Here is a 16,124-nt window from a genome sequence, read left to right as displayed (position 1 = left end):
GTCAAACCCTTGATTAACAGTGTATAGCTGCTCTAACGCTGCTGCAGTTACAGTTACAAGATAATAATGCGCTAGGATATCTGCAGTCTTCATTTTATAAGACGATTCATGAATTTTTTAAATTTATGATTAGCTCCAAAAAGTAACAGCAACTTAAAATATAGATTTTCTATTACTTCTGATATATGGATTTTTACAGACATTTTCCAATTTCACTTGGTGATCATAAGAACAAGAAGCTTAACCACTTTCTTTAAATTAAATTCAGATTCTTAAATAATGAAGTCACCCCAGGAGCCAGAGCTACAAGCAGACGCACCAGTTGTGGTATCAAGCAGCGGCAGAAGCAGCTGCCACAGGTAGGCGGTTTTCTGTACGTGGGAGCCGTTCAGCTTTGGAAATCACATTCTCAGCCTGTTTGTGTTTTCTGCTGTTGAGAAAGAGAGGTGAGGATCAGGAGAGTTTGGTGCGTACCCGTGGCGTGCTCCTTCGCATCCTCCTGGGTTTCAGCTCAGTGACTGGAGTCCCACCACCTCTCGCTCAACATGTGCGGACGCTCAAAAAGGGGTAAGTTAACAAATCCTACAGAGCCAGACATTGGAGCTGATTTAGAAACCATGCAAAGGTTTCACCATTGCTTCTTGATCAGTGCTTCAGCAACCCACCTGGCCGAGACTTTTGATCCTGACAGTGCCCAGAAACTGATGCACAGGGAAAAACCTGCACCCGGGGCACGTGCAGAACAGCCCTTCCTCTGGTTCACGCTCCTGGCAGCCCACGGTTCATGGACCTCCTGAGCTGGAGGCTGCGTTTTAGTTGCCACTGCTTGAAAATCAGGAGATGAGGAGGTTATTTAGAAGCTGACGCTATGCCACTTGGCAGAGCAGTTTCATCAGCAGAACTTCCTACTCATTCCACCAACTAGTGTTTTACAGGCTTTTTAGCACCTGGAACGATTCCTCGAGAAGAAGTTTTGCCTCAGAAACAACATATGATTATCTTTTATACATGAAGCAAACAACTGACTTGCTAGATACATTGCACTGGGAGAAGGAGATGACACTTTCATCCTTTAGCACCAGATTCCTTATGAACTGGAACAGTTAAGTGAGGACTCAGCACACAGAACTCATCCCTTGCCACCAGCCTTACTGGGCTGGTGAGCAACCATACAGGCCTCTGATCTTAATTGGGATGAGGAGTGAAAAAATAGGGGTAATTTACAGTTATCTGCAGCCAGAGAATGCCTAAAATAAAAGATATGAGGAATAAAAATCCAGATTCAGGGAGCACCTTCTTAACGAGTCCACGTGCTGACCCCAGACCCTTATCTGTCGGCTAGTTCTCGTTTGCAAGACTGAATGACCAACAGCCCATGAACACGGCTGCTCCTTAAGGAAACCATCTAACCCTGGGTACAGCATGAGCTCAGCAAGCATATAAAACCAACCGGAGCAGTGACAGGGCAGACGAAAGGCGGTTAAGGACGCTTGTAAAGACAGAGGAATCCAGCTCTTACAAACTGTCCTAGACTTTTCCTGCCCGACGCCTCACTTCCCTTCTCCCTAAAGGGATGCTTCCCTCCCCGAGCACCGTAAACCCACGGTACAGCCTCCTTCACCAAAAAGGCGAGGCCCTGTAAAGAGGCAGCGCTTCATCCCACATCACGGCCGAGTTGGAAGCAAGCACCTGACACCCTCCCGATTCAACGTTCGGTGTACGCACGCAAGCCGATACTCGACGAAGACCTCCGAACGATTTTGCAACAGTGAAAAAACACTGCTCCCTGCAAAAGACACAATAGAGCAATTTGCTTAAAACACTAGGAAAGCTGAGAACAAAAACCTGGGCATCTATTCCCATGCTCTCACCAACAGACAACGCTGTCAACATCGCTACCAGTAAGTCCGGTCGTGTGGGAATCCCAGTAACATAAAGACAAACATTATTCAAACATAAAGATACTGCAGAGACATCAGATGCTTTTCCGTAGGGCAAAACAACCGTCGAGCCTGCTCCTGCGCTGATGAAATAGCGGTATCGGCGAGGAGCTCGCCGCAATGGGACGGGCTGCAGAGAGAGGGGGAAGGCAGAGCTGTTTTCCCAGGCCAGCCCTCTCCAAGGCACTCTGAAACGCAGCACCTCGGCTGCTGACATCCTGGGATGGGCTCTGGCATCTGCTGCCACGGAGCTGTAACGAACAGAAGAGGCAGCAGCAGGTCTCAGGCTGCAGAGCTGGCAGGGCAGTCTGCACCTTCCAGTTCCTCACACCTTCAGCCCCAGCTGGGTGCCTGCCCGGGGCCATCTGCCCGGCAAAATGCAATAGCAGTAGGCAAAGAACAGCCTTAGAAATCCTCACCTTCTAGTGACAAGGCAGAAGGATGGGAGAGGCACAGACAGTGAGATTCACCCGTCTCACACCAAGGGTAAATTGGAACAGCGTGTTCTTTGGCAGGACATGGACAGTTTACTATTCCGGTTACTGCTGGTTTATAGAGGGCGTCTAACAACTAATAAAAGTGGAAAGCGTCTCAGGTACTTGACTTCGGCTCTTTACCAGCTTGGCTCTCTCCCCCAAATGGACTGATTGCAGATAAGGGTATCTGTGCAAAGGGGTTTTTCTTCTTGCTGCAGCAGCAGCGCAGCCGCTGGAAGGCTCAACTGAGCACTGCATGGGAGCGGGCACAGCGCTGGGCGCAGAGCTCTCCAGGGGAAAGGCTTCACAGATCGCAGCCAAACGAGACACTTGAGAAGTCCCAACTCAATACAGTACCAAACTTCCCAGTCATTTGGGGATTTTTTTTTTTAATAGACTTTTCATACTCTGAAACAAAAGAGTAAACATCTAACTGAAAACCTTGCCAAGAAAAAACCCAAACATTCCAGAAAACACATTTTACTTCCCTGCTCTGAAATTTTTTTAGGTGCCAAAATTCACGAAACCCAAAACCTCTTTATAAAGCACCTCTGCTCTCCTCACCCTCCCCAAAACCCTTGCAGTTTTGGCAGTAAACCATCACCAAAGTCCAGCTGAGAACAGCAAAGGAATCCAATTTCACTCAAAAAACTGTATCGCTGGTAAAATATAAGCCTGTATCGGCATGTTACATGTGTGCTGTAACACACAGAAAAGATGTTGGTGTGTCAAAAAAAAGACGTGGGACTGCCTAGAAAAGAGGCAGATTTGGCAGCCGTGGCAGCTAAGCACACAGTCACCCGGGGGAGAACACATCAGACTAACGAGTCCCAAAAGGAGGACCACAAATGCAGCAGCGCTGGGACGAGAAATGACAGCTGTCCAAAAGACGGAGGCTGCCAGGGGAAAAACAGTCAAAAGCAAAGGCAGCAAAAAGATTTGTGGATCAGGCTAAACACTAATTAGAGCAGCCTGAACCAAGTTAAGGAAAGAAGAGGCAAGAACATGGACGCTGAGAAAAGAATTATTCCCCCAAGGCATCTGGTGGTGAAGAAAAGGAAAAACTGCAGAAGTAGATACAGATAAGGGGAAGAAAGATGTTTTTCCCCTCCAAAACAGAAGAGTTTGCATGTGAGGTTTTATCCAGCAGTCTCACACAGCTGGCATTCCGGTTTTGGGCCCTCTTTGTATTCCGTCCAGTTTTCTCCTAAGAAAAAAAGCTGTGGGAGTGTCGGAAGCATACTTAGGCTAGATGAGGGTTTGGTTTTTTTTTTTTTACAAAGATCTATATACCAAGCTTTAATAAGTTTTACAGGAAAGCAACACCTTCCTTACATTTCTTATAAACTTCGTAGCTTTCAGTAGAATACATTAATCGCACAAGGAACAACCTACAAAACTGGTTTTATTCTCAGGGTTGAGCTTCATCATGCCTCATCTACTAATTGATGAGACTTGTCTTCCTGACTTTGAGAATAATGACAGACTTGAGCAATGACGACTGCCTCCAGGTAGAAGAGCTTCCAATCAGTCGATCTTTGTTGTACCTACCCCATAATTTTAGATTCAGAATTGATTAAATTTTCTGAAAAAGCCAGTCATCTCACCGCCACGAAGCATGAACTCTCCAGCAACCGGCAGACCATTTCTAGTCAGAAGCCAGCACTGCTCAGCTTACTCAAGGTCATCCAGATAGTTTTTGGTAAATTTGGCTGTAGGACATCTTCCCGTATTTCTAAAGATGGAAAAATGGAACAAGCTTTTCCTAGACAAAAGACATTTATTAGAATTTATTCAGAAATAAATTCCCCTAATCCCCAGAGATATTTTCACTGTCCTTGCAAATTTTATAGAGAAATAAACCCAACCCAAACAGTTCAGCCCTTGAACAGTGTCCAGCAGCAGGGACATTACGCTAACACTCCAGGCCTCTCATTGCAGCGATGCTGCTGGCCATTCTGCGGGACACACTTTTTGCAGCTTGCCGGTAGTCCTCTGGTTTTGCCTTCAACAGAGTTACAATATTTTGCAGTGTTCTTGATGGCTGAAGGCCAAGGGCATCCATTACGTTTATTAGATAATCTGTAAGATCAAGGATAAACATGTATTTGAACAGGCAACAGACACTGTGCAAATGAAAGTTATTCCTCATTCTTCACGACAGCTAGAATCCTGTCATGGATAGCTCAAAACCACAGAAAACGTAGTGTGTTTGGAATCTAACTGTACTGACTGCTGTGTATTTTTGGCTTCCTGTACACTAGTTTAGACAACCATCTGTTTTGTTCAGAGGACTGAGACACATTCTGCCACGTTTCAGTATCTGCACACAACACCCTTGGGGTAGTCAGTCACCACGGTCACAGATAAAGGATCACAATCACACTTTCAAAGGCAAAGATCTTGCAACAAAGCTGGGAAGTTCTGCAGAGGTGAATGGCTGTCAGGAGGGAGTTCCAGCTCACTGATTCAAGGTCAGTTGGGGAATTACGGATGACAGGGAGAATGCCGAGCAACCAGCCTCTAATCCACTGGTTTGTTTTTAAGCAATGCCAAAACAAAACAAAACAAAAAAAGATTCAGGCTGAGTTCACTGGCATTCAAGCACACTTAAAGGCAAGCTGAGATATTGTCTGTATTCTTATTTTTGAGCTTGGCCATGGGGAAGTCAGCATCCATGATTTACAGCAAAGAAAGGACTAACTGGCATTTACAATAGCTGTAGTGGTCTCAAGGCGACAGTTTCATCAGGTAAGAAAAACCCATCTCCTCCATATCCTACAGAAACGCCTCCCCTCATCAGTCCTCCCTCAATCACTCTGCATGGCATGGGAGAAGGCAGAGATGAACAACACGTGCCAGCTATGTCCCACTTTGCTGCTGAAAATTTCTCCACATTGAAAGTAACTTTAGTCATCTAGCACCTTCAGAGCAGCAGGGCGGTAAGTTAACCATGGCAGGGGAGCTGATCCTATAGGTTTTGTAAAAAAAGGATGCTGGTCAGGTGCTCCACAACTTTTAGAAGGCCTTTAGCTGATCTTCCCTACTTCAGCTATCAAGTGGATGGAAGAAATCAGCTGCCCCCTTCATAATCCACTGGAGCACTTCCCAACAGGCTTGGCACATGCTGTGTACCCCCTATAAGGCATATACTGGCAGTACATGGCACTTCGATGAGAAGGGAAAGAGCAGTGCCACACTTGAAAAGATTATACACAGATCCTTCTTGCTAAGACTGGCTTGTAAGGGAACCCTCTCAGTTCAGAAAGTCTTTGACTTCCACAGTCAGAAGCACAAAGCAGTGAAGAAGCAGGAGTACCTGCCGGAACATCGCCCTTCCCTCGAAGAGGGATGCGACAGAACACTTTGCGAAAGAGAAGCTGTGAACCACTCCACCATGCAGAGTACCGTATCAGATCAACATGCTCACGATTAAAGGAGAAACCCACACTGCAGTTTCTTCAAATCTAATGTAATGACAGAGCAGCCCATGTGTTACGGCAACAGTTCTTAGGACAACGTGTGCACTGAGCTTACCAATGTCTGTGGCGAGCTGCTTTGTCGAATGTACTGTGAGCTCTGGTATTTGCAGGATGACTTCGCAGTAAGTTTGCATCGTAGCTCTGGCAATGGAGCCCAGCCAGTAGTCAGCCATGTTGTCCAGCTCAGGTAATTCGTCTCCTGGACAGAAAATTCTCGTTAGCTGTCAGCAGTCTCACTCACCTGCATTTGCTGGTTTTGTAACAAAACATAATTCATAAATGGTTAACCGTTTCTTCAACGAGACATTAAGGTATTCATTAGTATTCAGAGTTTATCAGCTGTTTTTGGAGTAGTCAAAGCAGTTACATATCCTCCCTGATACTGTACATTGAAAGTTAACTCAGGACCCAAAACACTTTACTTCCCTGTATTACTTCTCCAGGTAAGTCATTTCCAAAGGGCTGACAGGTGATCAGGCTGGGGTCAGGGGCACTGCCTGGCATATTCTATAGGATCATCTTCCAGGACTAGTTTACAAACTACTGCAATGACAAGGATTCACAGGTTTTTTTTCAAGCCCTAAAGGAATTCTGTGTTCATCAGTGTTTTGAAAGTTAACAAACTATTAAACATGTAACTACTTTAATATGACAAAATAAGTAATGCAAAAACTTAAACTAAAGAGCGTATTCTCAGAAGGCTACAGGAAGACTATAAATACCAAGCTCTACACTTCCTTGATTGTCAGTGGAAATAAACACCAAGAAGAGATTAACCACAGCAAACCATGGTGTGCTGCCAATCTGCTGGGAAGCATTATGTAGCTACTGTTGTTAATTGCAGCAGGATTAATGACACAACAGGTAAGGACAGCCATCTGAAGAATGAACACAAGCCAAAACTCAGCTTGCTGCAAGAAATTAAGGAAAGACACCCAGAAAAACTCCTTGTGTGTTCTGGGGAGAAAGTTTTGAAGAGGAATCTGGGCCGTAGCTGTCTCAGCAGCCACCCACAGCACCCACTGCACTTCTTTCAGCATGGGGGGTTTGATCATTGTGGCTGGTATCTAATCACTGAAGACTCAGGTGGCAATGGAAGTAGCAGTGGAGCTCTAATGATTTTTCAGCTGGAGTAAATATAGGATGAAAAAGGAATTTAAATGAAGCGGTCAGCATTCCAGAATTGTGTCCTTACTGAGCAAGAACCTGACTACGGAGACTAGAACATATGGTCAGACCCTTGAGAAAAGAAATTCCCAAAGATGCAAAGCCTGTCCAAAACAAGGCAGACGAGTTTCTGACCACGGGCTCCCAATCTTTGTCACAGACGGGAACAGGTTAGCATGTCACACAGGGTATAACAGTAGTTTTTCCTGGATTTACAGAAAAAAGAGGCAGAGGAAAAAGTTGTTTACAAGTAAACAGCATTACTATCATGTTTGAGAACAAATAATCAATTCCTGAAGAAAGGAGCTCAGGGGCTCCTCTTTTTCTAGCAACAAATTAAGGGGCTGTGGTTCTCAGCAAGGCCATAGAGGACTGCATATTTTATACCACAAGCGATTAGTGTAAAATTAAGCTTACAGGATATTCTCTCCAGATTTCACTAGGGTCTGAAGCTGGAAGGCTTCATACCAGGTCAGTTCCTGGCATCAGCTGTTGCAAGAATCCCAACTTAGATACTGTCTGGGGGTAAGAATACACTGTACGATCACCGATGCAGGGTTGTTTTCTTCAGCAGATGGGGACATCACACGAGAGGGTCGGCCAACCTAACAACTCACCCCTTCTAAACATGGTCACAAGCTTCCCCTTTGCCTACTCTTTGCTGTGCGCTCCTGCCAGCTCTGTTGCATAGCAGACCTCTTAGGAAGTTGATTTAAATCACTTTATTGATACATTTTTGAGAGAAACTAGGCCAGAAAAAGAAAAAAGTGAATGCTTTTCTGTGGGGTTAATGAATGGAAACGGCCCTACTGTGGAACCAGCACAAAAGAGAGGGCAGGAGTGCAAAGCTGGAGCAAGACTCCCCCTTCAGCAAGCTGTTAGACAGTCCAAGCCGCTCCGTGAACTGTACTCCAATGGACAGGCTGATAAGTAGCAGAAGGCGCAAAAGCTAACTTGAGAAGTCTTTCAGGCTAGATGGTTCAACAGTTCCCTTCAGAGTTTGGGAACTGACCCCAGGTACCTCCTGTTCACTCCCTGCACGTAGGAGATTAAATATTGCTCCAACTCTGAAACAGTAGTACTTCAGACCCTGCACCCAAACCACAGTTTTAATGAACACTAAACTTAAGTAGACCAAGCTGAAGAAGTTTTACTCATTATTTAGAGGTTCACTCCTCCTGCGTATTACCAGGAGACTCTTGGAAGAAACAGCGTGACTAGATGATAGGAAATGGATCTCAAACAGCTTTGTTACCATGACACATCACACCCATGTAATGTCAAAATGTGAAAGCTTTCCCCCAGACACTTCAAGTCTTTGGTTTCACCCTACCTTGTTCTGGGGGGTAAGGCAGTTTTCCAGCATGTAATGCCAGTTCCAAAGCAGAATCCTCTTGAGTGACAAATGGCTCAAGGTGGAGAGGAAGCGACATAATATATTGCCCAATCTAGAATAAAAGCACAAAGAGCTGAGTCACTGACCAAATGTGAAGCAAGTACTTTGCTAGAGAAAAAGAGTCAACTGTAGTAATCCACACCTGAAAGCAGAAAGCTGAGCTTGACAGCAACTCACTAACCTACATTTGTGCAGAAACAAATTGGCTCTTGCTCATCATTACACTTTGTACAAGAAATAATTTTTCACCAGGTCAGAGAACCAGTCATTGAAAAAATCATGTTAAGAAAAACCTGTACAGAGAACTCCTACTCCAAGCAAATTTTTGATCTCTGGCATGTTCCCGGCAATTTGTTTTCTAGAGCAGAAGCTAATAGACTGAACCAAACAAAACCACAGAAGAGGAAACACAGATTCAAGTGACAATATAATCATGAATTACAGAAACGTATCACTCCCAAACAGGGACCATGCTCACAAATGCATAAGCTACATAACTTCAGGCACACAACAAATACTGCCCTGTTTATAAAGTGATTATCTGCTGCTACAGAGAATCTTCCTAGGTGCAGATACAGTTCAGAGTACTGTGCCTCCCCATTATGAAGCATGTTCATTAATAGCTTTTTCCTGAGCTCACATCACCTGCCTTTTCTTCTACACAGCACATATGCCACATCAATTTGTTTCTAAACTCTACTTTAGTAAAAAACTTCTCCATTTTACTGCACAATGCAGCAGTGTTATTTCAAGACTACCCAAGACAAAGCCATGGCTCAGTCTTGGCCCACCTATCACTCAGCACCAGTATAAAGGGTAGATCTGAAAAGATGTCAGAAAACAAATGCTTTGTATCTGAAATTTTCTGAAGTTCCTCTTTGCCTTGGACAGGCAGAAATGCCCTTTGATTCCTCACAGAATCAAGTAACCACCAAACACATCTCAGTTTTAACTTTCAATTAAAGTGGCAGGGGAGCATATTCAGCCTCTTACCAATCATGCACATCTCTCCTGGTGAACTGTGTTAATTAGAAAGCTACTTAGAAATTCAGTAGCAACTTTTCCTTGAAGTTTTACCTGATATACTTGCCCATGAGCTTTCTAAACCTCATAAAAGTCTCTCAGATAGCTAAATTCAAACTACCCATGATAAAATTATCCCACAAATTGACTGACTACCCATTTCTATACATTTCTTTTTTTTTAAAAAGCTTTAAAAGCAGAGTATTACAGTCTGTAGTCCATAAGCCAGAGGAAACCAAAATATTAAAAGCTTTTGGTTGCAGCCTGTCCTTAAAAAATCCATTCCCTGTGTGACGCACAGAATAATAGTAACATAAAAAACTTGCTTATCAGATTATACTTTGTATTGAGATAATAATAGCAGCTAATATTAATATCTGAACTGCAAATCTGGCAGCGACTTGAAGCACCAACCAGGAGAATGGGAGAGCCATCTGAATGCTGTTCAGCAGCACCGAACTGCAGAGTGCCTAGTCAGAAGGAATGAGCAGCTCACTCTCCTTTTCCGCTCAGGCACCCCACTGCCAGAAAGGTTTCATTGTTATTCCATCAGGAGAAGCCAGGGAGTCACATGGGGATTAGAAGGGTAAGAGCTCAAGACTTTTTCAACTTCACAGTATGATTAAATCACTCCAATACACATTGCAGGAACTTCTAGGCTACACAGGCTGCATTACGAAGATATGCTCAGCATTCACCCCTACAAAGAAAAGCTGGCATTTCCCATCCCATTACGAGGGTTAACACTGTAAACAGTGCACTTCAATAGAGAAGAAACTCTCCTGGTGCTCCCGACGTTCTTTTGCTATTCCGGAATTTGACAGGGATTTCATAAAAGCTACAAAGAATGGCACAACCCAACTGATGAGGGCTGGACCACTGAGAGCATCTATCACCATCATATAATAATTTTAACAAATACTACGATTTTACAAAAAATTGGGGAAACACAGAAGAGATTCCCCCAGTGTTGGGCTTCCAGTAACTACCCTTGCACGCTCTTACATTGCTGATGTATTCCAGAGGAGTCAGGCTGAAGTTTGGCAGGTCATCTGTCAGGGTCTCACCAATGCCACCAGAATTCCAAGCCTGTAAGGCAAAAAGTGGAGAAAGAATCTATGACTTTCTGGAGCATGAAGTCTATCGGCATTCTGGGAAGGGATCACCCAGCAACATGAACTGTGACTACCCAAGGACTTTTAGAAAGCAGAACACAGACGAGAAAACTGCTACCCTTGTCCTCCCTCAGGCCCAAAACATACACAACCCTTTCCACACAGCTCCCTGTGGAAAATACATGCTCACACAAGTTAGAAAAACAACATCTCAAACAAACATCAGAGCTTGCAAACATAGCTGTCTGTTGCGAATGCTGTGGATGAAGGGAGGTAAACTTTTCCACTGACTGTAGCTCATGGAAGAAATGTGATACCGGAGGGAAACATTCTGAAAAGCAGAAAGGTAAGCAACATTCAGCTGTACTCCACCCTAAGGGATCCCACGGGTAAACCCTGCCAGTTCAGATCAGATCGATGTACCCATTACTCACCTCCATCTTTGAAACGAGCAAGAGTTGTTGTTTGATACGAAGAAAAACAGAATCAAAAGCCAAGTGGTGTGCCAGCTGGTTGAGGCGGCTTAGGGCAGATCGAGATGAAGACAACAGGTTGTGGTTACTCGTACCTTTTTCCTAACAGACACAGAAAAATGTTTACATACAGAAGTCATTAAACTGACCAAAGAGAAACTATGTTAACATTCTTAAAGTGGTCTTTATTAAGCATCCTAATACAAAAGAGCTTTCCTCTGCAATGGCACAGCTTCTTTCCTTTGGGATGCTCTATCCCAACCAGTTATTCAAGACAGAAACTGCGTACTGCGCCCTGAAATGTACAACAAAGATCAGCATCACATTCCAGCCGTGTCAGGCACCAGTACAGGCTAGATACCGAGAAACTCGCAGAGAAGATGGCAAAACTGCCTTTTACTCAAAGGGCACAACTAACTGATTCCCTGCATGGAATTAAGCAGAAGTTTTACATGAAGGGTACCTATGGAACTTGACTGTTTAGCAAAGGTTTAAAGTCAAACATGTAACACTGAAGGCAGAGCTGCACAAGTTGCAGGTAAATTAAGTGCAGAAGAAATCAAAACATTTTGAGGAAATAAGAGACAGAACTCATAACCTTGACTTCACTACTACATGTGACTGACGATGGCAAACATAACTTAGATCCACAAGAAGATAACTAGAGTCATTCTACCCTATTCACAGATGCATGCATGAATGATCCTGCAGAACTGTATTTCAGAATGGAAATGGCAGCAGAGCGTAAGTGGCAAAGAAAGTCTTGAGAAGCCAGTATGTGGGCTCCAGAATTTGAGATGGCTCCAGTACAACCTTCCCAATGCTTTCTGCAACAAAATCTCCCTCACCTGAACTGATAAGGGCATGTTCACAAAACACAGCCAGGATCCGGGGAGAGATGGAATGAGTCCAGACTTCCTATGTTTGGACATTTCATCTCTCAGCGGATCAATCGGTGTCTCTGTGGAAGACTTGGAACATAGCCCATCAAAAGGCTGCAGCTCAGGATGAAAAGTAATCAGGTTGTAGGGGGAACCCAGGTCTCATCTACCGAATGTGGGCCCAACAGCATCCTGTGATAGAGGCAGGCTCTCCCAGGCTACCTTTAGAGTGTAAAGTGTTTCCATGAGGCTGGCATACTCAGATGGATTCTCCTTCAAAAGATAATTGTATTCCTGCCAGGGATTCTTTACGGAGCTCTTCTTTTCTGCAGAACTGGTATCCTGAAAGCCAGAAAAACTACAAGGGCTGTAGGAGTCCGACAGATACTTCCCAGCAGTTGATAAAATCCTGAAAATAAGTACACAAAAGTCACGGGCAAAATCCTCTGAAATCAGCACTGTTGTTCTCATGTTGGTCCAAGGACCAACACTAACTTTATGATACTTCAAGGGAGAGAATATTCGTTGGTGGCAGACACTAATTACAGCCAACTCTCACGTCTACTGTGCAACTCAAAAACTGCAAAAATATTGAGATGAAAAAGAGAGGATTGTGCTCTCAGAACATCTAGCAAATACGGAACAAACCCAGCCTCCTGTGCGCTGCAGGCCGCTGTGTCCTATACAAAGCACAGGCACTCAAGTCAGACTAAAGCATTTCAACATACAAGAGGCTGAACAGTGCACTGCTTACAAGCAACAAAAGATCTACGTGCTGCCTGTGCTTGACGCTCCTCAAGTTACAAGGAATTGATCAGTTAAGGCACACGTAGATTCATTTCAGCAAATGATTCATGCCCCATGTCACAAGGCGGGTGAGAATCTTGCCAATTTGATCTGGTGGAAAATTCCTTCCTGACCCCAGTCTGGCAGTCCAATTTGATGCCCAGCCAGGTATCCAAGAAAAAGGATTCTTGCGACTGTCTCAGGGCACACGACTGTGACCCATCTCTGACATTTCAAAAGATGGGGAGGGGCAGTGGGGGGAAATCACAGTGGCTCTGCTTTCCCTCCATGGTCTACGCAATGAAAGCACCTTGGGGTTTGTTTTCTTTCAACTTGGTACCTATGTTTACAGCTCATGAATTAAGTTCAGCAATGCTTACCTGTTGGCCAGTTGCTGCTCAAAGTCTCCACACTGACGAAGGAGCTCACCACAAGTAGTAATTATCCTGGGAAAGAACAAGACAAAAACACATGTTGTGAGATTTGAGGCAGATAATGCCAGACACCCCCCTGCCCCAGACAACCCATCTCAGACATGTGTCAAGTAATTATAAAATACAATAACCAAACCACAGCCCACAGGGGACATATCTGTCAAGAGTTAATTTGGCTATTAACTCTGCATCCATTTGATAACATACTGAATTTTTCTTCCCAACAGCCTCATCCACATGCTACTTCTTGTCATCATGGCTAAGGCCAGCTCAGTGTCACTGGAAAAAATTCTAAGAGCTGCTGATATTTCAAGTGATATGACATGCAGTCTTGCTCCAGACAGGGTGGGGAGCCTCATAGCACTTACTGTGCCAGCAGCAACCTGAAACCCAGTCACTAACACTAATGCTCCTCGCAGCACTGCAGCTAAGTGGGCATAGCCCTGCACTCTGCACTAAGAACTTGTGTAAACTGACCCCAAGTAATTCCCTTCCAACTTTGATACAAAAATCAGGTCTGAGCTGGGCCAAAAAAATCCCCTTTACCGGACAGAGTTTTGGAATGCAGTCCAGTCCTCCTGGAAAAGGGAATCTGATAGGACATCATCCAGTTTACATTTCTTTCGTATAGACTGCAATGTATTTGTAAAGTCAGATGTATACCTGTAATGAGAAATGGAGAAGAGATAAGCACCAGCATAAGAGAATAGGTTGGAGAGCAGCATAACTGCATGTCCTGTGATTTGCTCATTCAGTCCTCTACAAGGGCCAAATAAGAACCAGAAATATTAAAAGAGGAGGAGTTCAGAAGAGACACCGTTGTTCCAGTCCAGACACATGGATGTGAAGAACTGATCAGCCACAGCCCGCTCAAGCCTACACCAGAAGACTGGGAGAAACTCAGAGTAACAGATACTGTGTGGCTACTTCAATTTGTTGCACATGGGTTACGAGGAACCCTCCACTCCCATGAGAAGGTATGAGTAAGACATTTTTGTTACCACTACACTAATCACATCTCCTAGGAAAGACCAGAAGAAGTTTATAAGGCTACTGCTACTCCAACATCACTTGGCCCTTACTCCAGGAACACAGTGACAACAATCTCATAAATTTGTTTTCTCAGCTACTCCCCAGATGAGAACATGGATAAAAAGGAGAACATTTTGTTTTCCACACACCCCCTTTTTTTTATTTTTTAAATAATGCCCATAAGCTGGAGGCATGCACACTGCTATGTAATTGCCTGTAACGAAGGTGAGATCAGAGAAGCGTGCTTTCCTCTTCCCTCTTCCCCACAGGGCAGCAAGGTAACAGTTTGATTTATACCTTGTGAGCAGCTCTTTCGATATCAGGAAGTAAGGAGGTGGTAATCAGTACTGGAATATGATCTAAGCAGGCTGTCACTGATACTTTAAGACAAGAACTTATAGTGAACCTCACTTACTAGGGTATCTCACACTTACAGGTAGATTCTGAATGTGAGGTCACTTGTCCCAGTAAGTATACATTTCCTCACTGAGTCCTACTTTCATCAGCCTAACTTGTCTTTGTCCTACTCTGTTTTGGGAAATATTTTTCCCTCCAAAAGTGTTTATTAAAAATGAAAATTCAGTCCAACCAGAATAGAAAACAGCTGAGAAAAGTCTTCCATTTAGCCATAAAAAGCTTCCATTTTTCCCCTAAGAAACAGTAGGAGGGGATATCAGATGATTCCTATTAGGGTTATAGATACTTTCTGCTCTCAGCCACTTTTCATAAACTACAAAGTCCTTGGCCACAAACTGAATACTTGCTACTCCCTTAGGATAAATGCAGCAGTGTAACTAAAAGCACCTTACTTTGTGAACAGAGCTTTCAGGGCCTTAAGGAGCCCACACGCCCCCAGTCCATCAGTGAGTTTAATGCAGTTCTCGATGGCTCCAGAAGCCAGAATGAAGAGTTTGTTGACTGAATGGTTCAGTTCCTGGACGCAGTCAATTACTTCCCAATGCTCCTAAATAACAAAAACAACGAAGTTGAGCCTGACGCTTCTTTCAGCAAGTGTCCAGGCATTAAAGAAAAGACACCTTGTGTAACACATTGGTCTCTCAGTATCCTCCAATCTTGTGACACACGTAAGGGAGAATAATGCTGGTTGCTTCCACCCTCCTGCACAGTGACTGTTAATAAAAGTCAGGCTGCCAAATCCTACGTTTACCAGGTCTTCAAGGAAAAACAGTTCTGCCAACAACAGAATCTTCTACAAAAAGGACTTTCCTACCCGGACCCTGTTCTTAATAAATTCTATCGAACCTGAAGCAGGCTCCTGATTGATAGCAATATTTTGGTAAAGTCTTTCTCCAGCAGATCCACACAGTGCCAGTTACTGGGTGAAGGAGAAGAAGAAAGGAGTTACCTCCGACCTGACAGTGCTGCTGAAATTAACTTTATTTCTTAAACAAAATTTACTTAACAGTATGAAAATATACTGCAAACAGGAAATATTACCAAAAAATTACAGGAGGAAAGACAGCAATAACTATGGCAAAGACCCATGTATTTAGTAGAGGCTTCGAGCCTCTCCCTGTGTAGTTGAACAAAGATTGCTACATTACCAAGGGCACTGCACTGATCTGAATGAGGAGGTTTTCTTCTTCCAGGTCTCCATACTCAAGTTGATAGGGCTTGTATGGACCATACACCGCTTCCACCAGTTCCATCACTTTTACCAGGTTCTGCTCCTCTACAAAGAATCAGATGTTTAGTCTACAAATAGATGAACATGCTACTAAAAACCTTGTTTCAAGCAACCTGCAGCAGTTCTTCAATTAGAGCATGCTGCCTACACAGGCTTGGAATGTTGCCCAACAGCTTTAAGTCTCTACTACACAGATTTTTTTTTTAATTTTTTTTTTTTTTTTTTTTTTTAAAAAAGGGTTTTTTTTTTTCCTCCTTTTCTAAAAAAGATT

General features: G+C 43.9%; 1 protein-coding gene across 1 annotated transcript in view; it reads right to left on the bottom strand.

Moving 5' to 3' along the window:
* Positions 1 to 3,805: 3,805 nt before the first annotated feature.
* COG7 (component of oligomeric golgi complex 7) overlaps positions 3,806 to 16,124 on the bottom strand; it is a 21,020-nt gene continuing 8,701 nt past the window's right edge. Inside the window, exons 8-17 of the mRNA XM_009286632.1 lie at positions 15,771 to 15,898; positions 15,015 to 15,169; positions 13,720 to 13,836; positions 13,120 to 13,185; positions 12,176 to 12,362; positions 11,034 to 11,174; positions 10,490 to 10,573; positions 8,399 to 8,513; positions 5,954 to 6,097; positions 3,806 to 4,498 (exon numbers count right to left, since the gene is read on the bottom strand). Of these exons, the coding sequence (XP_009284907.1) occupies positions 4,332 to 4,498; positions 5,954 to 6,097; positions 8,399 to 8,513; positions 10,490 to 10,573; positions 11,034 to 11,174; positions 12,176 to 12,362; positions 13,120 to 13,185; positions 13,720 to 13,836; positions 15,015 to 15,169; positions 15,771 to 15,898 (1,304 nt within the window). The 3' untranslated portion in view covers positions 3,806 to 4,331. The remainder of the gene's footprint in view (positions 4,499 to 5,953; positions 6,098 to 8,398; positions 8,514 to 10,489; positions 10,574 to 11,033; positions 11,175 to 12,175; positions 12,363 to 13,119; positions 13,186 to 13,719; positions 13,837 to 15,014; positions 15,170 to 15,770; positions 15,899 to 16,124) is intronic.

Source organism: Aptenodytes forsteri, unplaced genomic scaffold (genome assembly GCF_000699145.1).
Source record: "Aptenodytes forsteri isolate BGI_AS27 unplaced genomic scaffold, ASM69914v1 Scaffold55, whole genome shotgun sequence".
Classification (NCBI taxonomy): domain Eukaryota; kingdom Metazoa; phylum Chordata; class Aves; order Sphenisciformes; family Spheniscidae; genus Aptenodytes; species Aptenodytes forsteri.
The sequence above is the reverse complement of the archived record's forward strand: the minus strand, read 5'-3'. Positions and strand labels throughout refer to the sequence as shown.